We start from the raw sequence: 27,234 nt of genomic DNA, 5'->3' as shown, positions 1-27,234 counted from the left end.
TTTTTTTCTTAAGCTTTCAATATTTATCTTAGTCCTGTATATTTGGTGGTGCTACTATCATATGCTTTGGAGTTTTCTTTTTCTGATCTTGTCTGGTTGGGGTTTTGTTTGATTCTTGTATCAGTGTGTGTATATATTTCCTTACTTGGATGAAGAATTCCTCTGTGATCTTTCTATTAATCTTGTCTATGCTATTGATTGAGAATACTGTTTCCTCATGTATCCCAATAGAATTCAAAGATCTGAGCTTTTGATGGTATCTCAAATTTCTTGCCTGGTCTTGTAGTAGATGTAACCAATAGTCTTATTAAAATAAAAAACACAGAACCAATGTAAAAGAGAAAGCCGAGAGGACAGAGCTCAGAGCTACAATCTTACCTCCTGCAGTGCTCCTAGCTTCCTGGAAAAAAAGCTACTTCCTGTGTGTCTGTCTTTAAATAGACTTTCTGTTCTGTTTTCTCATTGGTTGTAACCCCAAACACATGACTGCCTCATCACTGCCTGTAAGTACCGCCCTCCAGGTCTTAAAGGTCTCCAATGCTGGCTGTATCCCTGAACACACAGAGATCTACCTATCTATTCTACCAAGTGCTAGGATTAAAGGTGTGCGCCACCACCACCACGCTCTTGCTATGGCTCTAATAGCTCTGACCCCTGGGCAACTTTATTTATTAACATACAATAAAAATCACATTTCAGTATAAATAAAATACCACCATATTTCCCCTTTTCTATTTTAATAAAAAGAAAAAAAAGGCAAAATGTTATAACTAACAAAAGAAAAAAACAATATACAAAAGTACAATAACTATATACAATATATACAAGTAACAAATACCTAAACAATGTCTAGTCCATTTGTATTTGTCAAATCAGAGAAAATAATTCCCTTATCTATCCTATTTTAGTAAGTCCAAAATGTATCTAATTCACTTTCTATCCTAATTAATCTTCAACTATAACTAACTAAACTTCAACTCCCTCAGAGACCCAAGAAGGAAATAATATTAGCTAACAAAAATAAAAACAGGAAGTGCACGCAAGCAACTTCCAAAAATTTGTGAGTTGACAGAAACAGCGAGCTGCCTGGACAGTCACCTGAGGTTTCTCCGCAGTGTTGGGGCATCATCTTCAGCCTATAGGCTTAGTGTATCTGACAGACTCATTTGTGAGGTAGGATGTACACAGGGTCAACAGTTCAACCTCACATTGGGTGAGAGCAGTCCATGTACCAGAAACACCTGAATTCTACTAGTGTCATGTCATGATTCAGGATTTTAAATTCTGGAAATTGTTGACAGTTTTTGAATTCAGCTGACCATTCTTCTTGGCTGTATATATATGGCTTCATCTCAGCATCCCCTTCTTCTCCACATCCCTCTATTAAATGCCAGTCTACTATTGAGAGGCATGAGCTTTCAGCTGCTGTTCCATTGCACAACAGAAGCCATCGGCCCACTGGCTGTTCAGCTGCCTTTGAAGAAAAGGGCACTGTACCTTTTCCGGATTTTGAAGGCCACTTCAGGGATGGTGCCCATATTGTCCTGGCCTCAGAAGATGGCTTTTGATAAAGCCATAACCACACTTGTTCTGGCAACAATGAGTAGTCATTTGTTTCGTGTCTTGTCTGTCCATTTTGTCCTGTTGATTCGAGGATACTTTATTGTCCAGTGGCTAACTTTTGCCACAATGAAAGTTAGCTCCATATGCAGTTTCTTCAATGCCCATATTTTCTCTGAAGTAGATTGGTACTGCCAGGAGCCGACATGTCTCAAAAAAGAAAAATTTCTAAGTTATTAAAACATTTTAAATGCCATATTCTGTAGATCTCTGAAGGGTTTGAAGATGACCTGTCTAAAATATATCTGTTCAATTTTTAAAACATATCTAATATGACTACAAGTTCTATTGTAATGTCTAACTACTATCTTTCATTTCTTTATATCCTAATAGTTGGTAATAATGTAAAGTATTTAAAACTAGTAATTGTCTTTTTCTTTTCTTTTCTTTCTTTTTTTAAACAAGAACCTTAAATCTAATCTCCTTTGCTTAGCCTTTTTCCTAACCCTTGACAACAACTTGTAACCAACCCCCTTAAAGAGTGGAATTTATCCCAGACCCAAAACCCATTAAAAGAACCAAAAAACCACCTGCCCCACACCACCTCTTTGGGAATGTGGGCATTGTATTCTCAAAATTGCTTCCTGCTGGGTATCAGTGAAGTTATCTTTATCCTGAAAGAAAAAATTTAGGTTAATTGTCAAATTCTAGGAAAGGTAACTATATCCTTCATTATCCAGTCTGTGTATAATGCCAAAGTTCAGGGTTTATCTCAAGTCCTTATTCAAGTAGTCTTTCAGACTGGATCATCTCAGCTAGTCATCTCAAAATTGCTCTGAGCACCTTGTAGTTCAAAGTTGATCTGTAGATGATGTTTGTTAGCTTAGTGATATTATTATTGTCCACGTGGAATTGTTGTTGTTGTGCAGCCCCATCTTCTTTCTGGAGACTTCAGTTGATGTTAGGCCGTGATTTCTTGCAGAAAACTGATAAGAGACTCGAACACAAAGACATATATATACAACTAATTGAAGCCTTTTTTCTAGAATTAGTTAGTACTCTATATGACCATTTATTTTTATCGTTAATTTTGGTTTCTGTTCCTTAATAGAAGTTTGCCAAAAAAATTTTCTTTGTTTTCTCCTGAATTTTCTATTCTCTCTGTTTCATCATACTGACCAGCATGATTTATTCCAGTAGGCACTTGGTTATTTAATCACTCTGAGCAGGGGTTTCCTCTACAGTTGCAAGAAAGGTTTAAACTGGATTTGCTATGGGGGCCTGCATGAGGCCCCTCCGGGATTTTCCCAAAAACTGAGGCAAAGGATTACCCTGTCTGTCCTTTGTTGATCTATATTCATTGGTCAAGTGTTTTCCCTTATCACACCTTCTGCTTCTAGGAATGACCTGTTTACAGTCCCTTTTCAAATGTCCTTGCTTTCCACATCCAAAACATCTAACACTCCTCAAACCTTTTGAAATTGCTTCTCCTACCCACATATCATCATGCTCATGAGCCTCAACATTAAGTATGTCTCTAATCCAATCTTCCAAAGGTGCAGATCTTGCCTTTAACAGCCTGATTATTCTTTTGCATGCTGCATTCGCATTCTCAAAGGCCAAAGATTCAATTATTATCTTACTAGCTTCTAAATCTGAGACCATTCTCTTTACTGCTGAAGCCAGTCTTTGTAAAAAATCTGTGAAAGATTCTTTGGGGCCTTGCATAACCTTTGTAAATGATTCAGGTTTTTTTTCCTGGTTCCTCTGTCCATGCATTCAAGGCTGCTGTTCGACATAAAATTAGGGTTTGGACATCATATAAACATTGTGTTTGTACTGAAGCATATTGGCCTTCTCCAATAAGCTGATCTTGGCAAACTTGTATTCCTTTATCCCTCCATTGTTTTTCTACGTTTTTAGCTTCATCCATAAACCAAGTTAAAAATTGCAGCCTCTGGCTGGGTTCAAGAACAGCTTGTGCCAGCTCCCACCAGTCCTGTGGTACAATCCTATTATATGTTGACCAAGAGTTTAACATTTGCTTTACATATGGAGAATACATGCCATTAGATACTATTGCCTCCTTAAACCTTTTTAAATCCAAAATTTCAATTGGAGCCCAAATATTTTGTGTAGTCATTTGATCAGGCAACTGCTGTACGGTTACAGGATAAATTAAGGGTGACTGTGTGAAAACAGGCTTTCTTTCTGTAACCTTATGATCCAAACATGAAACAACTTCACTGTTAATTTCTTCTGTCTGAATTTTTACAGGTTTAACAAGTTTTTCTAAAGCTGTCATCCTGGCACTTAAATTGACTATCTTTTTAAATTGTAAAATGAGGATAAGCATAGTGATAAACTGCATAATTCCACAAGTACTAATCTTCTCATATAGTTGTTCCACTGTCAGACTGCCTAAAATTTCAAACAAAACTCAATTTTCTTCCAATGTACACATAAAACCCATTTTTTTTAATGTGGAAAAAAATTTCTCTTTTAAATAATTTCCTTTAAAATATCTGATATGTTGTTACTTACCAAATCTGCGTAGAACAGTAGAAATCTGAGGAAATTTCAAAATAGCCACCTAGTGTCCTAGGTGTGAAGAGAGAGAGAGAGAGAGAGAGAGAGAGAGAGAGAGACAGAGAGACAGAGACAGAGAGACAGAGAGACAGAGACAGAGAGACATAGAGACAGAGAGAGAAAGTGAAAGCGTAGCCGGCTAAAGCTTAAATCCAGCCACGTGTTTCCTCTTGAGTAGAGTCAAGGCTTGACTCTGGCTTCCTTAAGCTCCCACCAGGTGAGTTGGCTTTACAGGCAGGGGCCCTGTTCAGCAGGGCAGGCCTGAGTTGTTTGTAGCACCGGCTTTAAGCAAGCAGCTCAAGGTTAGTCCATCCTGAGGCCAAGCAGACCTGGGCCAGGGCTAGGGAGTAGGGCCGACCACTCGAACTAGGGAGCCAACCCCAAGAGGTTTTTAATGGATTCTTGTCACATTGGGCAACAGATGTAGATATAACCAATCGTCTTATTAAAATAAAAAACACAGAACCAATGTAAAAGAGAAAGCCAAGAGGTCAGAGCTCAGAGCTAAAAATCTTACCTCCCGCAGTGTTCCTAGCTTCCCGGAAAAAAAGCTAATTCCTGTGTGTCTTTCTTTAAATAGACTTTCTGTTCTGCCTTCTCATTGGTTGTAAACCCAAACACATGACTGCCTCATCACTGCCTGCAAGTACTACCCTCCAGGTCTTAAAGGCGTATGTCTCCAATGCTGGCTGTATCCCTGAACACACAGAGATCTATCTATCTCTTCTACCAAGTGCTGGGATTAAAGGCATGCACCACCACCACTATGCTCTTGCTCTGGCTCTAATAGCTCTGACCCCTGGGCAACTTTATTTATTAACATACAATGAAAATCACATTTCAGTACAAATAAAATACCACTATATTGTCTTGTAGCATGGCTTTTTTTCTTTTTTATATTATTTGCTAATTAATTCTAGATTTTCTACTTTTTCTTTACATTCTCATATTCTATTTTTTGTTTGATTTGTTATATTGGTAAGGTTTTTCTCTGAACTTTCTAATTGGGATGCTGCAATTTTCAGTATTATATCTATTGCAGCCATTGATCTGGACCTAGTCTTCTGTGTATGGTGACAGCCACAGGCAAAAAATGTGGGGCCAGAACAGGGAAGAAGTGACTTATCCAGAAAAGGTTGTGATATATTGTATACTCTAATAAAATTTGCTTGAAGATAAGAGGACAGAACAAGCCACTTGATTAAATATAGAGGCCAGGCAGTGGTGGCACACATCTTTAATCCTAGCACTTGGGAGGCAGAGACCCATTTGGATCTCTGTGAGTTATATCCACCTTGGATTACATGAGATTGAATCAGTCTAGGAGAGAAACAGAGCCAAGCAGTGGTGGCACCCACCCTTAATCCCATTACTGGGAAGTCACATGCCTTTAATCCCAACACTAGGAAGGACGTGATGGCTGGGTAGAGAAAGGTATATAAGGCTCGAGGAGACAGGAACTAAAGGCTTTTTGGCTGGAACCCCTTTTGTCTAGAGGCTTTTCAGCTAGAGAGCTTTTAGCTGAGGACTCAGAGGCATTCAGTCAGAGGATTCCTGGAGTTGGCGAGGTTAGACTTGGCTATGACTTGATTCTTTGTCTTTTTGATCTTTCAGCATTTTCCCCAATATCTGGCTCTGTTTTTTTTTTTAAATTAAAATAACATTTAGGGTTCCTGCAACAGAGGGTTCACAGCTTTGGGCCTGGAATAGGCTTGTTGGCTTCCAGAGAAAATGAAGTAGCCACCTAGCTAGCAAAGGTAGCTAGGAAACATGGAGGCCATGCCTGCTGCATTTCTAAAGCAAGGCATGTGGGTTTGGAGAAAGTAGTAGGGGATAATAGGATGGGAAATGGAAAGAGAGACTTGCCCAACAATGGTGACTCACAAACAAAGAGGGTTGTCAGCTTGGATCTGGAACAAGTGTGAGTTCACTGATGGCAGTTTTTGGGGGGTTACGAAAAAAAAGAGACTTATTCAATAAAGGTGGCACAAAATCTAAAATAATGGTAATTTTGTATTCAAATTCTTCCATTTAAACAAATACATCATATAGTGTTACTGAAATGTTTACATACATGGTGATTACTTCTGGCTCTACTGTATGGCAATGGTTTGGTTCCTAAATGTATAATTAGAAATTAATATTCTTATCTGTGAGGTGTTGAACTCAAGGTTTCATACTTTAAGAAGGAGGTGCTCTATGTATTTGCTACTCCAATGACCCTATTTTTATTTTTATTTTTGTCTTCCTGCTTTGTGTTGCCAAATAGACTCTTGAGTGCCAAAAGGCAATCTCCAGAGGTCAAACTGTAGTCAAGTCTTTCACATGATTTTTTCCCATATGCAGTAACCTTTAGAATGTGAATACTATAGATGAAGCAAATAATGAACCTCTTCTTTCGGGGAAAAAAAGAAGAAACTAGTCTACTAATTCCAGATTTAAATTCTGTTTTTATTGTGGGTGGTTAATATCTGTAGTGTTTATCAGTAAATATGAAGCCACTCATACACCAGATAATACTTGACTATCCATCCACAACCCCATTTTATCTTTTACCCTATTTTGCAAGACAGGTGCTCTGCCCCTTGGGCACATTTCTAGTCTTCATTTTCCCTGGGAAGATACTTTCTCAAGGGTAATGTCAATAGGATCTCACCATGTGTTGTCTTTCTTATTTTATATAAAAGGGGAACTGTAGACAAAATTCTAAATGGTCTTAGTAAATAAAAAACACAGAGCCAAATACAGAGTTAAAAGTCCAAGATATCAGAGCACTAGTGAAGAGCCAAGACAGCCTTATCTTAATACCTGGCCACTGTCTCTTCTCTAATGAGAGAGACCTTCTTCCTCTGTGACTTATCTTTTTATTGTCTTTCTGTTCTGCCTTCTCATTGGCTCTAAACCCAACCACATGACTTCCCTGTCACTGCCTGTCTATACAGACCTCCAGGTCTCTATGGTTGGTACTGGGATTAAAGGTTCAGGTCACCACTGCTTGGCTGTGTCCTTGACCACACAGAGACTCTGCCTGCATGGGATTGGATTAAGGGTACGTGCCACCACCGCCTGACATCTGCTTAATGGCTCGGTTTTACTTCTGATCTCCAGGCAACTTTATTAACATACAAATAAAATCACACTTCAGCACAAATAAAATACCACCATAGGGGACTAGGTTTCTATCCCAGTAGAAAGACCTTAAGTGAGTTATTAAGTGATATATATGTAGATACCTACATATGGATTTATAGTTTTATAATAAACAAATTTCCAAAGCAACTTTCTTTGACCTAGCCTTGCTAGTGCATACTTTTAATCTTCTGTATAATAGCCATGTGCAGAATAGATATGTTCTTAAGAAGGGGATCTTACCAGTAGTTATGTCCAAAGGTGACAATAGCAATTGAGTTTCTACCTTATTGCATCATAGGTAAGAATGAGAATTATAGCCAGATCTAAAAGAGCTCATCAGAACCTAACCACAGAGGAGATAGGGAGGGTGGGCAGCATTGATTTCACCTTACCTCTCTTTTCTAATTCCTTGCAAGTCTTTATGAGAAACATTGTCCTGATAGGTTTCCATAATTTTAGGGGAGATTGATAAGTACAATGATCATTGCTTCAGGTTCTCTCTGATAGGTTGTTTCATTCTTACCTGAAGGATTGCAGCCGTGTATCTGGGGAATATTTGTTGTGTTATAACAAAATATTTATACTCTCTTGAAATTGATCCTGGTACCATTCTTCCAGAAAACTACTCTCTTTGCTATTTATTTATGATAGGCACTGATTCTGGCAATGGCACTATTTGCCGTAAGTTGGAATTGTTGTGAGTATACATGGTCACCTACTTTGAGGTATCAAATGCTGATAATTTCTTTCATTGTTTTATTCAATAAATCCAAAGAAGTTGATTTCCTGATGCATTTGTTATATTCCAGTACCATAGTTAATATTTATCCTAGAAGATTTTTTACTCTAGAAGATTTACCCTATGATATTTTATAGACTAATATAATCGACTGAAATATGTTTACTATTCATTCAATTATAGGAAATGAGCCTGAAGATGTCGTTTCATCAGGGTAAGATTTTAAGGTCTTTGAATATGAATGTTAACTTATAATTAGAACCAGGGAAAAGAACTAATGTTTATTGAATATTGTGTTCTTCACTGATTCCATCTGATTTATTTAGTGTCCATGATGCATTAATATAATCATATGTTTTAAAGCTTTTATGTCCTTGTGACTAAGTGTCTTACTACTTTAGCAAAGGTCATGCAGAGAGTTTGATTAATTCTATAATCCCATAGGTAACAAGTTGCCAGCTCTTGACTGAACTGTCAGCCTCTTCATTCTCTTGTTCCTGTGACTACATTGAGATGATCTCATGTAGAAAGCCAGTTTTCCTTATGTGTCAACTCTGGATTAGAGTTTTCCTGAGAAACCTATCTATAACTCCATAGTTTTTCTTTTTGAAAGTTGTTCTTAGATACTACATTGCTATCAAGATTGGAGGGGGAACCTCTTTTAATTGTGTCTGTAGTGACATAGGTTTGAAATGAGCAAGATGACAGAAGGCTTGGAATTACATTATTGGAATGGTAGTCCATGTGCACATACACCATGTTATGCTGTTACAATTGAGCATCTATTTAAGGGACATTATGAACGTATACTCAGTTTTGTTTTCTCTTCAAACTACTAGACTGCCTGGGCACAAGAGGGTTTTTTTTCCTCGTTTTATCAAGTCTTTGTTTCCCCCATGACACTAAGCATTTTGAAATTTTTACTGTACATTTATTTTTCCTCATGTTTCTTGACCTATAGTTTAGAATTTTTGACTGCCACGTACTCCTTCTTGTTTTATTAGAAAATTTCAGATATGAAAAATTGTAGTTTTTAAGGGATTTTGAAAACTAATAAAAGTATCCTGAGCACAGAAAACTAGATCCAACATTATACATAAACAGTTGCTCTGAGGGAGAAGCCAAAACTAAAACACAGTATTCTACGGAGGTGGAAATACAAATGGCCCAATTTAGGTCTTTTAGTTCCTTCACTAAAAGACCAGTCATTACTGACCAGTATTTGATTGAGAATTCCTGTAGGAAAATATGGGAATGAGTCGAGTGTTCCAAGAATGGCATTAAAAGTAGCATAGTGGTGGATGATTTGAATGACTTTAACAGGGGAAGGGCAATTTTGAAAGTAAAATCATGGAGGTCAATAGGACTAAGAGTTTGGCCTCGTGATTAGTTTTTTAAAGACAATAAAGTTAATTACATAGACACAGGATGGTGAAAATCATCTGGGAATGGATAGGGTTGAATGTAATTTGGAAACTATATTACCTTTTGTGCTTAATTGATAGAAATGACAAATAAATTCTTCTGTTGAAACTTTCTTGAGAAACCTGAAGTCTTTATAGAAAACAGGGAATGTGGTATCACAGAGGGTGGGCTAGAGAATGTTCAGCACCAAGGGCTGAAATGAAATCTGAATGAAAAATATCTATGATCCACTGCCACTGCTTCTTTTCCTGTTACCTTTGCCAAATTCCTGTCCTTTTCAGATTGGAATTGCAGAACATAATCATAGAATTTTATAACATGCCTAGGCTTGGGATGTGTGTTGCTGACCCTCCATTTAGCTTATATGCCTGAACCAGGGAACTAGCTGTCTTTCAGGTTCTTTGAGCCTGTACTTTCTGGAATCTGCACCTTCCTGGGATGAATATTTAAAGGCCAGAGAGCATCACTGAAGACTGCAAAAGAGGGAACGAGGAGTGGTATCCTATATAAGGAAGACATCTAGAGAACATAGAGGGAAACAGAGGCAAAAGTCCCAGGGATCTGCTTTTCCAGAAGTCTCTGCCATCAACCGAGCACATATGAAGGTTTTTAAGTGCTTGGTAGTTTTTGAATCAGCCTGCACCAAGTAGGAAGCACAACTGAATTATTATATTTTAATGTTTGAACACCCATGATAAAAGGATTTCAAATCTCAATGTGCACATTTGTTTGTTCACTTATAACTTTAATGTTCAAGGATTTCACATTTGTTTCATGACTTCATTAGTTATTTTACAATGAATGTATGTGATGGTTTCCTTTCAATGGGTATTTTCCATGCTCAAGAATGAAGGTTGCCATTTAGTAGTTATACAGTTTTGTGCTTTATTAATAGAGTAGAACGAGGTCACTATTGCTTTGCTTTATTTGGGGCTATTACCTTTATTTAAATTAATGGTTAAAGAGTATGTGAGCAATTAATTGTAATTTGCGTTCAATCATCAGGACAGTTTTCAAAACAAATGATTTTCAGGTTCCACAAATACATTGACTGACACTATTTGATGTGGAACTATATGTAACTCTTTCTTGACAAGTGCAGAGATTAGGAGAAGTGGAGACAGAAATTAACAGCTGAACAAATTTTATAAAACAGTTGTCTAATAACAATAGAAACACCATTTGCTATTCAAATAACTAAACATTCAGGACAAATGCTTTTGTCCACTACTCACTTATTTGTTGTGTGTTTTGCTTCAAAGATATCACTTTGAATCCAAGTCACTGACGTCTGTGTGTGCAAGAATGGAGGACACAGCTAATTTGAAAACTCAGGTAATCAATGCCTTCTTGAGGTAAATTCTTGTGCTGAATTTCTTCTTTGTGGAGTTTAAAATGGTATAATATAGCAGTTGTCAAAATGTCATCACTTTAGATGAAAAATTGGCTAGAATTTTTTTTATAAAATTATGAAAATATTACTATATTGATGGTGAAAAATTCCAAAACATAATAACTATTTTAAGGTTCTGAAAGCCAAAAATGAGATAAGAAATAAATAATCACAGAAAAATTAGTTTGTATAGTTTTACCACATTGGAGGGAATTTAAAATTTGGGAATATTTGGACAAATAAACATTAGTTGTTTTATTTTTATTTTTATAGCATGACTTACATAATTTTCAGGCTTCTCTAAATATGTAGACTAACCTATTCATTATGTTACTTAAGGTATCTTATCAATAGCTTACATTTCCAACCCATGTATTGAAGGGCTCAGAAATTATCATTAGTTTTTAATGTACCTTTTAAAAAATCTTTTACTCATGATACTAACTTTTAAAAACTGTTAACTGGCTGTCAACTACATGTTAACTGGATGTCAACATGCAGAAGATTGCATATAGATCCGTATCTGTCGCCATGCACTGAACTCAAGTCCAAGTGGATCCAAGACCTCAACATAAATCCAGTTACACTGATCTTGAGAAGAGAAAGTAGGAAGTAGCCTAGAATGCATTGGCACAGGAGACCACTTACTAAATATAACACCAATAGCACAGACACTGAGAGAAACAATTAATAATTGGGACTTTCTGAAACTGAGAAGCTTTTGTAGGGCAAAGGACACAGCCAATAAGACAAAACAACAGCCTACAGAATAGGAAAAGATCTTTACCAACCCCACCTGACATCTGACAGAGGGCTGATCTCCAAAATATATAAAAGAATTCAATAAGCTAGACATCAAAATTCCAAACAATCCAATTAAAAATGGGCTACAGGGCTAAACAGAGAATTCTCAAAAGAAGAATCTCAAATGGCCAAAGGACATTTAAGGAATTACTCAACATCCTTAGCCATCAGGGAAATACAAATCAAAATGACTCTGAGATACCATCTTACACCTGTCAGAATGGCTATGATCAAAAACACTGAAGACAGCTTAGGTTGGAGAGGATGTGGAGCAAGGGGAACACTCCTTCCTCCACTGTTGGTGGGAGTGCAAACTGGTACAGCCACTTTGGAAATCAGTATGGCGGTTTCTCAGAAAATTGGGAGTCAATCTTCCTCAATACCCAGCTATACCACTCTTGGGTATATACCCAAGGAATGCTTAATCATACCACAAGTACACAAGCTCAACTATGTTCATGGCATCATTATTCGTAATAGCCAGAAACTGGAAACAATCTAGGTGCCCCTCAGATGAAGAATGGATAAAGAAAATGTGGCACATACACACAATGGAGTACTAGTCAGCAGTAAAAAATAATGATATTATAAAATGTGCAGGCAAATGAATGAAAACCCAGACTCAGGAGGAAAAATATGGTATGTACTCACTCATACATGGATACTAGATGTAAAGCAAAGAATAACCAGACTACAACCCACAACTCTAGAGAAGCTGGCTAACAAGGAAGACCCTAAGAGGGACTCATAGAACAAACAGTGAAGGAAAAATAGATGAGATCAACATGAGCAAACTGAGGGTGAGGGGGAGTCATGGAGGACAAGGAATGGGGGATGAGAACACAAGGCAATGGGAAGTTTGAGCTGGAACAGGGACAGAGTGGGATAGCAAGGAAAGAGATACCATGATAAATGAAGACATCATGGGAACAGGGAGAAACAGAGTGCTAGGGAAGTTCCCAGGAATCCACAAGGATGATCCCACCTTAGACTACTAGCAATAGTCGAGAGTGTGCCTGATCTGGCCTACTCTGGTAATCAGATTAGTGAATACTGTAACTGTCATCATAGAGCCTTCATCCAGTAACTGATGGAAGCAGATGCAGAGATCCATGGCTGAGCACCAGGCCAAGCTCCAGCAGTTCAATTGATAAGAGAGAGGAGGAATTCTATGAGCAAGGGACATTGAGATCATGATGGGAAAATGTACAGAGAGAGCCAGCCAATCTAGTGGAAATACATGAAGTGTGGACCAATAGTTGTTGAGCCTCCATGGGACTGGACTAGGCCCTCTGGATAGGCGAGACAGTTGTTTGCCTTGAACCGGTTAGGGGACCCCCAGGCAGTGAAACTGGATCTGTCCCTGGTGTGTGAGTGTGTTTTTTGGAGCCCAGTGCCTATGGTGGGACACCCTGAGCAGCCTTGGTGCATGAGGGAGGGGCTTGAGCCTGCCTCAACCAAATGTACCAGGTTCTGCTGAGACCCCATGGGAGACCTTGCCTTGGAGGAGGTGAGAATGGGGGGTAGGTTGGGGATGAAGGCTGGGGGTACAAGGAGGGAGGATAGGGGAATCTATGGTTATTATGTAACATGAATAGAAAATTTCTTAATAATAAAAATACAAAAAAAACCCACTTTTACTCATAACACTAACTTTTGAAAACATTTTTTTCAAGTCTGGTGTAGATGGAAGTTTTCCTGTGTCCTGCAGCCACTTGGTCCCAAATAAACACACAGAGGTTTACATTAATTATAAACTGTTTGATATATGGCTCAGGCTTATTGCTAGCTAGCTATTATATCTTAAATTAACCAATTTCTATTAGTCTATGTGCCTCGTGGCTTTACCTGTATTTTATTACGTCATGCTCCCCCTGACAGCTTGCAGCATCTTCCCTGACTCTACCCTTCTTCTTCCTCTATCTCTCTTGGTTTTCCTGCCTGGCTCCATCCTGCCCTGCCATATTTATTAATGCAGCATTATTTATTAACCCATGGGAGCAACATATATTCACAGCATACAGAAAGACCATCCCACAGAATTTTTGTACTTTATCTAGAAAAAAAGTATTATTTATAGTGATTAAAATGTAGAAATACAAAATCTTTCTCTCAAAATTAGTATAATAATAGCTTTGCATTATTCATTCTCATAAAATATTGGATCCAGTCATCATGGCACAGTCTTTATCCTAAAATTCAGATGACAGAGGCAGGTTGAACTTTCCAAGAGTTCAAGGATGTTCCTAATGAGTTCTGTCTCAGGCTGCCAATATATAATGAGGTAGAAAAAGAATGTTTGAAGGCTCCTCATATCCAAGAATAAGTTTGCACTTTCTTCAGGAAGGAACAAGTGTTTCCCTTTCCTTGCATACTCCCAAGCTGAGCTGTCATTTGTTTTATTGATCTTGGCCATTTTGACTTAGGTAAAATGAAATCTCAGAGGGGCATTGATTTACATTTACATTGATGACTAAGGATGTTGAACATTTATTGAAGTGTTTCTCAGGCATTTGTGTATCTCTGCTTAGTTGTATACCCCATATTTTAGAACATGTTATTTGTTTTCTTGATATTCAGTTTATTAGTTCTTTGTGGTTTAGATGCTAATCCCCTATCAGATGTATAATTGACAATGGTTTATTTATTTTCCATGCCATAATTTTTTCCATGATGCTGTTTCTCTTCTAAGGAGAAGCTTTTCATCTTCATGAAGTTACACTTGCTAGTTTCAGTTCTAATGCCCGTGTTATTGGTATCTGGTTCAGAAAGTCAGTCATTGAGTATAACAAGGAATTGAAGCCTTTTCCAGACATTTTCTTCTATCTTAATCAGAGTTTATGGTCTTATGTTGAAGTCTTTGATCCATTTGTAGTTGAGATGTATGCAGGGTGATAGATATGGATCTACTTAGTTCGTCTGCATGTAGCCATCCAGTTTGACCAGAACCATCTGTTGATGATGCTATAGGCACATAGAATTATCCAAACATAACAGGCTATGGCTAAGGCCTTTAGTCTCACTCCACAACTAAATAGGAAGACCCTATTGGTGAAGGAACCACATATTAAATCACCAAACATAGAGTAGTTGCATTTGTGCCCAAATAGAATCCTTACACCTTCTAACTAATGTTCATGGTACTAGAAGATACACCTCATGCTCCCAGAGGAGAAATGTAACCATCAATATCACCAGCTACAACCCTGTGACCTACAACAGTGACCTGTCTGAAACATATGCTGGTCCCATAGTAGCACAAACATTATGGGAGTAACAAATGACTTTTTCATTGGACTTAAAGACTGAATAAGATGGAATACAAACCTGACACTGCCAAAGGGGCCAATAACATGTGATAATATAGGGTATGGGCCATGGACAAACCAAATGCTACTCTTCTTCTGAATGAAAATGAGCAAGAAAATGAGTCCTAGAGACATGTCACTATACCTTTCCCAATCCTCCTTACAGAAGTTTTCTCTTGCAGTAGATGGGAATCAGCACAGAGATCAACTGGTCAAAATGCAGAGTGAGAGACTTTGGACGACCTAGTCATAAATTGGATGTCTTCATCAAACCTCCTCCAACAAGGCTCAGTGTTTATGTAGAAAAAGTAGAATGATTATAAGAGCCAGTGCTTATGGATAAGGTCAAGGAAACTTTGTCTTCCAGACACAGCAGGACCAAGATCAATGCACATATGAACTCAGAGACTATGCCAGTACACAGATGATTTGCACAAGTTCCAACAAGACAGGTTGCCAGCACTAAGAGGCAGAAGACACAGGCTGCCATCCATAACCAGGACACCATTTGTAATTGATAGCTGTTGGCAAAGGAAAAATCAATGTTCTACTTGAAGCATCACTGGGTATATCAAAGGCACTCCTGAGCAGACACTATGACCAGGGGAAGTTGATCAACACAAAGGAAACAGTGTTCAATTTTGTGTTTGTGGTATTGTTGGGGGCTGATGTGTTCTCTTGTGGCATTTTTGTCTTATTGGTTGTAAGTTTGTATTTTCAATTTGGGGATAGATTTAAGAGAGAAAGATTACAAACTTGGGGGGATAGGTAGATGAGGAATAATCTGGGAGTATTTTGGTTGGGAAAGTATGTTCAAAATATATTGTACATGCACATTTTTAAATCAAAAATGGAAGAAAATACTCTTCATATAATTAAGGTATACATGTTTCCCCCTAATTATAGCAAGTTCTAGAATAAGGTCTTTGATAACAAATGCTAAAGGCCAAATTTCAATTTCATCTTATTTTTGCACTCAAAATCTTGAAAATTAAACTGAAATTCTTTGCATCATATGTAACACTTCAAATTTTAAAGGATGTCTATACAGTAGTTTCATTGCTCATTTAAATCTCCAGAATCACTCTGAGGTTAGGCTTCCTGTTTCTGGGTGTCCAAGATCACTTGTGATTGGTGTTTTTTAGTTTTCCTTTTTGTTTTTTCATTTATTACATCAACTGTGAAATTAATGAATGCAAGGCAAATTCTCTACCACTCAACCACACACCCAGTCCTTTGAGTCTTATTGTGATAAGCTATACATAAATTCTTCAAATGTGGATTTCAGCATACAGTCAATTAGGCTTTTTTATTCCTTTCTTTGTGTGTTTTATGAATGTTGGGACCAGACTAACATATATTTCAACAGTATTTGAAGACTTAAAAATCCTCAACTGGCATAATGACATTGATGTTTCATCACAGAATCTTTCTGAATTAAAACTACCAGTTCATATGACTTAAATATGAGGTGATAACTATTAGTGTTATGCCATTTAGAGAATAGTGAATCTATGTGAACCTTAAATTTTCTTACCTATCTTACAACTAAATGACTAACAATGCTGAGTGTGTAATTGCATAAGGACATCTCTACTATTTCAAGTATAAATAAGCACCAGGAACATTCCAGACATCGAATGAATGTTCTGATGCTTCCCTTCATGTTAATGCTTGTTATGCTCTAACAATACCTGTTTTTTACTGTGAAAGAGTTTGAGATTTCATTGAATAATTACAAGCATTGTATAAAGAGAGAAGAATCACTAACTGCTTTTTAATTTTATGAAACTATTTTCTCTATATCTAAGATTTTAACAAAACTATTTTTGTACATCCTTCTTTTCATAAGCAAAACTGATTCTAAAATATTTCAGTTCTTCTCCACATGGCATAGTCTGTATTTTCATACTAATCTAAGGGCCTTACTATAATATTAAATTGATTTTCTCAAGGAATTGATTTTTAAATCAAATACTTTGGTATGGCAAGCACATTAATAGTTAGTACTTAAATGTATTCTTTAACTGTTTAATTTTCAGTGAGGAATATAAGTTTCATATTATGAGTTTAGTTCCTTATTGAATTCTGCAGATGATCTTTTTCTATTTCTGCTTCAAAGCTTGATTTTAGCATATGTGACTGTATGAGGTGAAAAGATAGGTTGATCTCAAGAGCATGCAAAATGTTATCTATGAAAATATGCTATCCTATTTTTAAGTTTAGTTGAATTCAAAATAGGAAATTCAACTATATTCTCATTATTATTTTTCATTATTTTAGCAAGATATTCCTGAGAATAGTCTGAAAAGTGGTGTGGATGACTTACCAATAGTTTCCAAACAATATGAACATGTAGAAGAACAAGAAGGTAATGCACATGCTTAACTTGTAAGATCACTTGGCAGAGAGGTTTGCTTAAAACATGACAACAAATACCTTAGCCAAATAAAATAAACCACGTAATATATGTTAAATCAAACAAAAGTAAAAATGTAATGGTAGACAAGAAAAATTTTCATCCAAAGGTTGAAATAAGAACGTCAGTAAAAGAGTTGCCTTTTATTTTATTTAACTTTTGATAATTTCATGCTTGTGTACTATATTTACATCTTTTTCAGGTTTCTGGCTATTTCTACAACATTCCCTGTGCTCAAGTCCTTAGTAACTCTGTGTGTGACTTCTCTTCTATACTATTAGTAAAGACACACTATATTTGTGTGTGTTTATGCACGTATGTGCATGTGTGTGTGCATGTGTGTTTGTGTTTCTGTGTGTGTATAAGTGTATGCATGCTTGTATGTATTTGTTTAGTGTGTTGCTTATATGTACATGTGTTTAGGACTGATCACTGGAATTGCACAACCTATTATCCTACTAGGATGAGCTCATCTCTGGAAAATCACCTGATTTATCTTTGTTTATCAGCCACTGATTGCCTACAGATCTTCATCTAGGGGTTGTGCATTGTGAGATTCACTTCACCCACAGTAGAATTTCATCTGGTGTTGTCCTTATACAGGTGTTTTTTCAGATATCATACCTTTGAAATTTCATGGTAGCAATATCTAAGTCATGCATAGAAGATGCTGTGTAGCTTCAAGAGTGCTGGTACTTTGATTTTACAATCTATCTTCCCAATTCTTGCTATTTTTTTCTGATCCTTAGATTTAGGACTTTATAAGTGGAGTTGGGGCATATTATGGTCACTCCTTGGATTTTGATTAATTGTATATACTGTAATACTTTTATGTACTGTGAAAAGTAAATTCTTTGAGGAAAAATGTCAGCTACATTCTTCTGTGGGTATAACTGTGACTATAAAAAACAATATTTAGAACATAGTAAGTATACTGTTATGAGAAAATGGGAGTAATTGATGACTCCTAGTGTTTATGATTTCTCCATCCATGGATAGTTGATTAGTTTCCCAGTACTTGGAATGAATTTCTCATTTAGTGTGTCTCCAGACCAATAGGACAGCTGTTGGTTACCCCAAAAATAAAAGTATCGCTATCCTACCATGAGCGTTATCTTGCCAGGCTTTTCAACATCTTGGTGGTGTACCATTTTCTGCTGGTGGGATTACTGATTGCTTATCTCCCTTGGCACTTTGCAAAGCATGTTCTCATAGTATGAGAGCAGGTTTCTATGTCAGGTCCAGTTAAATTACTCCAAATTCTGTGTTTAAAGTGTGGAGTCTTGAGCAATAGGGCCTTACAACTAAAACTATTTTGCTAGTTTCAATAAAAAACAATTATTTCAACCGGGCACTGGTGGCGCACGCCTTTAATCCCAGCACTCGGGAGGCAGAGCCAGGCAGATCTCTGTGAGTTCGAGGCCAGCCTGGGCTACCAAGTGAGTTCCAGGAAAGACACAAAGCTACACAGAGAAACCCTGTCTTGAAAAACCAAAAAAAAAATTATTTCATAATCCTTTTCCAATTTCCTTAATTTGTACATTTTTTGAATGTGCTTGTGGGTATAAGCACATGATAAATGTTCTGAAACATCGATGACATCTGAAAGTGTAGATTTTAGAGAGCTTGGTCATTTATGAGAGGTGTGTGAATTAGTCAAGTATTTGGATGTCTTGAAGCTGGCAACATGCAGTTTCTATACAAGTGATATACAGGTATTTCTACAACTTGGGCATTTATCTAAGCATGTGAATATTCATCTATAAAGTACATTTAATTGAAATATTTGATAAGAGTAAATTTTTTTCTAAATTCTAATTGTGAATGTATTTCAATCTATTGTCATAGAAAATTATGTATCTAATTGTTATATTTATTTTTTAAATAAAATATGTGGATATGTCAGAAGAACTAGAATTAGAAACAATACCGGATTTAAAACTGGAAAATGAAAATGTTTGTAATAAGAATGAAGACTATCAAAAATTGGTATGTAACTGTTTAAAATTAAATTTCTCACTTAATACTGTGTGGTTTGATGATCTTATCATAGGCCAAAAGAAACTACACTTCAGGCTACTATATTCAGTCCATCAATGATGATTTAACATTGAAATGAAAGTCTTTTACCTATTATAAAACACAGGGTATTCTTAGAATCCAGTCACACAGCTAATCATTGTCTTTTATATGTAATTTAGTAAATAATTATATGATTATTACTTGTGCTTTATGTTAAGCTCTTTACATGGCTGGAGAGCCATAGACTCTCTATTTAAAATAGTGGACGATATAAAATTATGACTTTAGAGTTGGACTTATTTAATAAAGTTGATTCTTCCTGCAAAAACTAAATTTGTTATGTGATGATTATACTCAATTATGTCAAGGAGAAATTTTTTCCTTATGATCATTGGGTTATTTCAAGGTCCTCATTTGAGAAGATCATATGGATATATAATCAACTAATCTTCCAACAGAAAGAATTTTTGATTCCATAAAAGAGACCTAATTGTGAAGGAAAAACTCAATTATTTTGCTCAATTCAATGAAGGAAATTAATTATTTCCACATTATTGTCCAATATGCTCAATATATATATATATATATATATATATATATATATATATATATGGAATTGAGTTAATGTAGAGAATTCAAATAGATTCAAGACACTATACTTTCTCTTTCACACAATCTGTTCAGAGACATAATACAATGTTAGGTACTTACTGAAGTATGAGTATGTTCTGAAGACATTTTTCATGTTTTAAACCCACATAAATCTGTATAGTCAATATCTCCTCTATGTTGAGAAATCAAGAACTGAGATTTCAGAGGGAAGCCTATGCCATAGTAATAGAACACCAAGCAAGTAAAAAGCAACTGTTTTAGTTCAGATAGGTGCATTTTGTCATAAAGAAAACATATGGTAGAGAGAGATATTTAGGCAAAATTGTCGTTAATACAGGGTAGGAGTGAGAATGGTATTTTGTCATCAGAGATCAAAGTATGAAGCCAAACATGTTTTAGAAGATGAGGGAGTGTCCACTCAGTAACTGTCAAATAGGATGGCATTACTGTACATATAGAATAGTGGACAACATATTCTCATAACTTTTAAAATTCTTGAAGAACGAGAAAGCAAGATTTGTTTATTCTGTTAAACATGCAAAAACTGTGAAATGGTGTTTGGGGAAGATTTCTGTTCATTGAGAAACATTTGTAAAATATTAAAAAACTGCATAATGGTCTAATGTTATTGTCTAAAGGTAACATAGGAAATAAAAACTTGTCTGCTAATCATTTTGATCCAGAATTACCATGTATAAGAAATTAACAAAATATGTCAGTTTTGTTTGTTCACTTTTACCGAAATTGAGCCCATTCTGCCTTCTTCACTACACAATCAGCATGATACAATATGAATGTTTTTAACATAATACATACCTCCTATCAAGCCTAACCACACAAATAATGTCATTGTACAACACCTCATAATTAATGTTAATCGTGTCCTAGAGGAATGGCCCTACTAAAGATGTGAACATTTGTCTCATTAACATCCTCCAACTTTACTAATAACAACAAATTAGTTTCATGCATTATAATATAAAATGATTACTTTTATTGATACATGCACATCAGGCATTACTATGTCTGTGGATGTTTTTCCTCTACTCTATATTTCTTGTATATAATTGGGAAATGAAAGGCTTAAACTTGACTGTGTATATAAGATTCTCCATTCAAATACCATGGTTTTTGATATATACTGCATATATTCTCATGAACAATTTCCTTAAAGTCAAATATCATGATATGTTCAGAAATAGAAAATAAGACCTTTTGGAATTAGACTACTAATATCATGTGACAGAGTGTGTTTTATCCTAATCCACTGCAGAAAGCTGCCCAGTCATCCAGCATAGGAAATGGTCCAGAAGAAAATGAAATAATTGAAGGTAAGAGTCATCATGAAAAGACTTTATGTAAGACAAATGCTGGTATGTTATGCTACCGAAAGAAATCACTGAATAAATTTACACTTAAATAAAAGACAACAAAAGTGGTAATAAGTCCCATATGTTAATAAGCATGAGCGATGTGTAAAATTGAGATAGTCCCAGAAAGATCTCTGAGTTTTCTTCTACCTGAGATACCTAAGGTGCCCCATTTGTCCATTGACTCAACAAGGTATAACTAAAGGTTTCATGTTTAGCAAAAGATGTCTAATTGGGGGTTTATCTCCTCTCTTATTTGGAGACTCCATTTGTATTTATTTTATATGCTTATGTATTTAGAAATCTTCTACAGTAGTATGTTTCCATACGGTTTTTCACGTGGATGTTAGTAAATTGGTCATCCCCATATTCCTACCCTAACCTCTCACTTGCATCGCCCTTCCCCCGACTGTCTCTCTACAATTATATATTCTATTTCCCTTTACTTGAATGATCCTCACAAGCAATCCCTTACTTGATGCAGAGTCTCTGTGGTTATATGGATTTTAGCACACATGTTGAAGACTTAAATGCTAACACTCACATATAAGGGAAATTATACAGTATTTGACTTTTGGATCTGGGTCTCCTCATTCGTGGTGATTTTTTCTAGCTTCATACATTTATATGTAAATTTCCTTTTTTGATAGACGCAAAACACCCCATCGTGTAAGTTCACCACATTTTCATTATATATTTGTCAGTTAAAGGACATCTAGACTGTTCCTAAATCTGGCTATTGTAAATAGTCAATAATGAGCATGTATGAGCAGATATTTATGTAGTAGGATATAGAGTCCTTTGAGTATATGCCAGATAGGTGTATAGGTGAATTTAGAGAAGAATTAGTAGCCAGCTTCCTGAGAAAATGCCAGAGTCATTTCCATAATGGCTGTAAAATTTACATTCTCATCAGTAATGAGCAAGTGTTCCATTTTCGTCATATCCTCACAAGCATGAGTTGTCATTTGCTTAATTGAACTTCTCCCTTTGGACAGGAGTAAAATGAAATCTCAAAGTACTTTTGGTTTGCATTCTTCTGATAAATAAAAATGATGAGCATTTCTTTAAAAGTTTGTCAGTAGTTTGTGTTTTATCTTTAAAAATTGTCTTTGTATTCCCAAACACCATTGTCATTGGGTTATTTGTTTCCTGGGAGTCCAATTTTTTCTTCTTTATTTATTTTAGATACTAACTGTATGTTAGAGGTTTAAATGATTAAGTTCTTTTCCTATTATGTAGCCTGATGATGGTGTCTTTTGCCATAAAGAAGCTTTCAGTTTCATGTGGTCCCATTTACTAAATTTGGGTCTTAGTGCTGTGCTACAGGTGTTCTGTTTCCTATGCCAGTGAGTTCAAGCCTGTTAAAATTTTTCTTCTGTCATATTCAGGGTATCTAGTCTTATTTAGAGATTCATGATCCATTTGGAGTTAAGTTTTGTTCAGGGTAATAAATACTCCTATGTGTATTCTTCTTCATGTATCCATGAAGTTTGGTAATCTCCATGTATGGAGGCTATTTTTATCCAGTGTGTATTTCTACTTTCTTTGTGAAAAATCAGGTATTCATAGGTGTTTTGACATTAATTTGATTTCATTGATCAACATGTCTATTTTGATGATAGAACCATGATATTTTTATTACTCTAGCTCTGTAACAAAACATACCATCTGAAATAGTGATTTCTCCAGCCTATTTTAGTATTGAGAATCTTCTTAAATATATCCAAGACTTTTTTGTATTTCCATATGAACATGAAAGGCTTTTTGATGCTATTGTGGTTATTTTTAAAATTTCTCTGAATTTTGATGGAATTAAATTGAATCTATAGATTTCTTTTGATATATTTCAGTATATTTGTCAGCTGCTTTCCTAACCAGTAAAATAATAGATGTTTATTTTGAAAGAAGGGAATAGAACTCATTGCCCTCTGAAGCCTTCATAAAGGTAGGTTTGGAATTCTCATTGTGCATAAGATTGACTGTACTTTCTTTTTCTTTCAGTTTGGGCTGAAAAATGTCCACATCCAGAGGTAAGTGACTTTTAATATTTATATTGAAAAATTATATATTGTTGAAATCCAAAATATTGATTAAATATCTCTTTTCAAAATAGCTGAGGGATTATTGTCATCTAGCCTCCAGACCCATGCCTGAAACACAGCAATCTCAAACAGGTAAATTTTGTTAAGTCACTTTCTTCTGATCAATTTATTCTAATACATTTCAAATGCACACAGTCTTCCCGATGCCAATTATATCTCGACTATAATGTTGGAAGGTTTTGTCATAAGCAATGCCAACTCACTAGTGGCATACATGCTTCAAAATTATTACATTGACAATATAAAACATTTAGAAATGTCAGCTCAGCTTCAATGTCTAATACTCATGTTCGACTGCCTTATCATTTCCAGTGTGCAATCTCTGTTTATTAGTGACTTATAGAAGTCAATCATGAGACTAATGATACTTCCCCAATGTGTGACCATAATTTCTTGATGGATCTCAGAATGCGCACCTACACACATAGCTATCTGTAAGGACAAGGTAGAAACTTATTTGAGCTCAGAGATTCTGATCTGGACTGGACAAACAGCAATGTACAATATCTTCAGAAAAGAAAATCAATTTTTGTGTTGCTCTATAATTCATAGTGCACTGCTTCACTTCACTCATAGTGCACTGTAATTTAATTACAAGGAATAGGAAATGCATTTAGAATTCTTACTTACAATCTATTTCAATAGCACAGCATACACTATCATATAGTGGAGCAGTCATTGACAATCCCAAAACTTACATAGATATCTTGCCACAGGAAACTTTCAGCTTCATGTGGTCCCATTTATTAAGTGTGGGTCTTAGTGCCTGTGCTACAGGTGTCCTATTCAGAAAGTCTTTTCCTGTACCAATGAGTTCAAGCCTATCACACACTTTCTCTACTGTTACATTCAGTGTCTCTGGTCTTATTTAGAGATCCCTGATTCATTTGGAATTATGTTTTTATTTAGGGTAGTAAATACAGATCTATGTGCAGTTTTCTCCATGCAGCAATCAAGATTAGTTCACTATCATGTTGGAAGATGTTTTTTACCCAGTGTGTATTTCTGGTTTCTATATGAAAAATCATGTGTGTGGACCTCCATTTGGTGTTCAATTTGATTTCATTGATAACATGTCTATTGTGATGCTAGAATCATGCTGTTTTATTAGTCTAACTCTGTAACAAAACATGAACTCTAAGATAGTGATTTCTCCATCCTCTTTTCATATTAAGTATCCTTTTATCTCTATTCAATGTTAAGTCTTTCATTATTTTGTTCTTTTTATTTAAAATTTTATTTTACATACCAAGCACAAATCCCCCTCTCATCCCTCTTCCCACTCCCCTCCAGCATACCCCCAACCTCTCCTCCAAAAGTGTTAGGTCTCCTATGGGGAGTCAGTAAATCCTGGTACATTCAGTTAGGCAGGATCAAGCACCTCCACACTGCAGCAAGGCTGAGCAAGGCATCCCACTATAGGTAATGGGCTCCAGATTGCCAGCACATGCACCAGGTATAGATCCCGATCCCACTACTGGGGGGCCTTCAAACAGACCAAGCTACACAACTGTCTCCCATATGCAGAGGGCCTAGTCCAGTCCCATGCTGGTTCCACAGCTGTTGGTCTAAAGTTCCTGAGTTCCTACAAACATGGATTAGTTGTCTCTGTAGATTTCCCTATCATAATCTTGACCCTGCCCCCTTGCTCATATAATCCCCTTCCCTCTCTTCAACTGGACTCCCCAAGCTCAGCCTGGTGCTTGGTTGTGGATCTCTGCATCTGCTTCCATCAGTTACTGGATGAAGGCTCTATGATGACAGTTAGGGAATTCACCAATCTGAATACCAGGGTAGGCCAGTTCAGGCACCCTCTTCACTATTGCCAGTCTTCTAATCTGGGGTCATCCTTGTGGATTCCTGGAAATTTCCCTAGCAACAGGTTTCTCCCTTACCTCATAACGTCTCCCTCTAACAAGATATCTCTTTCATTGCTCTCCCACTCTGTCCCTCCCCCAGCTCAACCATCCTATTATCTCCTCATATTCTCATCCTCCATCCCATGCCCTTTATTGCCCCCCATCCCCACTACTCATGGAGATCTCCTCTGTTTCTCCTTCCCATGGCAATCCATGTGTCCCTCTTAGGCTCCTTGTTTCCTAGCTTCTTTGGAGTTGTGGGTTGTAGTCTGATTATTTTTCTCTTTACATCTGGTATCCACTGATGAGTGATTAAATATCATGTTTGTCTTTCTGAGCCTGGGTTACCTCACCACAGGAGTCCTGCCTGCTGGCTGGCAGCTGGGGCTGCAATGGGTGGGGGAAGGGGGCTTGGGTTGTGCCTCTGAAGCAGGGTGACCAGCTGGGAATATGGTGAGTCACCTCTTGGTCCAGGGGGAGCCAGCTAAGTCTGTGTCTCAGGGAACAGCTATGGTCTTGGGGGATGGGTGGATTTGGGGGAGCAAGTGGGACTTGTAGATAACAGGGTCATATGTGAAGTGGAGGTTGTCAGGTTGTCAGTTGCCTGCAGGAAACTCTCCAACTGGTCTGCAATTGGGGCTGCAATGGAGAGGGAATGGGGGCATGGGTTGTGCCCCTGGGCCTAAGGCCTGGAGGCTGGGGTGACCTGCTGGAAGAATGGTGACTCACCTCTTGGTTCAATTGGACCTAGCAGAGTCTGTGTCTCACGGGGCAGCTGCAGTCTTGGTGCAGTGGGTAGATTTAGAGGGCCAGAGTAGTAGGACTTGTGATTAAAGGATCTGATGGGGTGGTGGTAATCAGACCTGCCTGCAGGAGTATTGCCTGCTGGCCTGTAACTGTGCCTAGGAGAACAGTGACTCACCTCTTGGTCCAATCTGAGCTGGTGGAGTCTGTCCATTCTTTTGTTTGTTTTATTTTTATTATTTTTATTTTTATTTTTGAATTTACACATGAACCTGAAAGGTGTTTTGATGCTGTTGTGGTTGGTTTTTTGTTTTGTTTTGTTTTTTTTCAATTTTTCTGACAAATTATATTGGAATTTTGATGGCTCTTGCACTGAATCTTTAAGTTGCTTTGCTAAGTTTCAGTATATTTGTGTCAGTTTTTGTCCTAAGCAGTAAAATAATAGGAGTTTATTATGAAAGAAGGGAATGAAATCTCACTGCCATCTGAAGCCTACATAAAGGTAGTTTTGGTGATCTCATTGTGCATGAGAATGACTCTACATTCTTTCTCTTTCAGTTTGGGCTGAAAAATGTCCACACCCAGAGGTAAATGTTTTTTAATATTAATATTGAATAATTACATCTTGATTGAAGTCCAAAATATTGATTAAATATCTCATTTCAAAATCCATTCAGCAGAGGGATTATTCTCATCGAATTTCCAAACCCAAGTCTGAAACACAGCAATCTCAAGCAGGTAAATTTCATAAGTCACATTCTCCTGATCAAGGTATTTCAATAAATTTCAAAAGCACACAGTCTTCCCGATGCCAATTATATCTTGATGATGGTGATGATAGAATTTGACATACGCAGTGCCATCTGATAGTGGCATACATGCTGGAAAATATATTACATTGGAAATATAAAACATTTGCAAAATAAGCTCAACTTTAATGTTTAATACTTATGATCTAAGGCCTTATCCTTTCCAGTGTGCAAACTCTCTGTTTATTAGTTACTTATAGAAGTCAATCGTGAGACTAATGAGATTTCTCCAATGTTTGACTATGATTTCTTGATACCTGGGTCTCAGAATGAAAACCTGTCATACTCAAAGCTACCAGAAAGGACAAAGCAAAAACATATGTTACCTCAGAGATTCTGTTCTG

The 27,234-nt window shown here is 36.7% G+C and overlaps 1 protein-coding gene across 3 annotated transcripts in view; it reads left to right on the top strand.

The window, feature by feature from the left end:
• The window catches only part of LOC143273832 (uncharacterized), a 37,447-nt gene extending 13,271 nt beyond the window's left edge, over positions 1-24,176 (top strand). The window contains exons 7-13 of one of the 3 annotated variants that reach the window (XM_076574016.1): positions 8,204-8,234; positions 10,708-10,780; positions 17,234-17,321; positions 19,276-19,358; positions 21,277-21,334; positions 23,378-23,406; positions 23,490-24,176. In XM_076574016.1, the coding sequence (XP_076430131.1) occupies positions 8,204-8,234; positions 10,708-10,780; positions 17,234-17,321; positions 19,276-19,358; positions 21,277-21,334; positions 23,378-23,406; positions 23,490-23,564 (437 nt within the window). In that variant the 3' untranslated portion in view covers positions 23,565-24,176. Of the gene's footprint in view, positions 1-8,203; positions 8,235-10,707; positions 10,781-15,135; positions 16,664-17,233; positions 17,322-19,275; positions 19,359-21,276; positions 21,335-23,377; positions 23,407-23,489 lie in introns of those variants that run through there. The other 2 variants (XM_076574017.1, XM_076574018.1) reach the window with 2 other exon arrangements.
• The last annotated feature ends 3,058 nt before the right edge of the window (positions 24,177-27,234 follow it).

This window comes from Peromyscus maniculatus, chromosome 6, assembly GCF_049852395.1.
Source record: "Peromyscus maniculatus bairdii isolate BWxNUB_F1_BW_parent chromosome 6, HU_Pman_BW_mat_3.1, whole genome shotgun sequence".
NCBI classification, from domain to species: Eukaryota; Metazoa; Chordata; class Mammalia; order Rodentia; family Cricetidae; genus Peromyscus; species Peromyscus maniculatus.
Note: the sequence above shows the minus strand (reverse complement) of the source record. Positions and strands in the feature narration are given on the sequence as shown.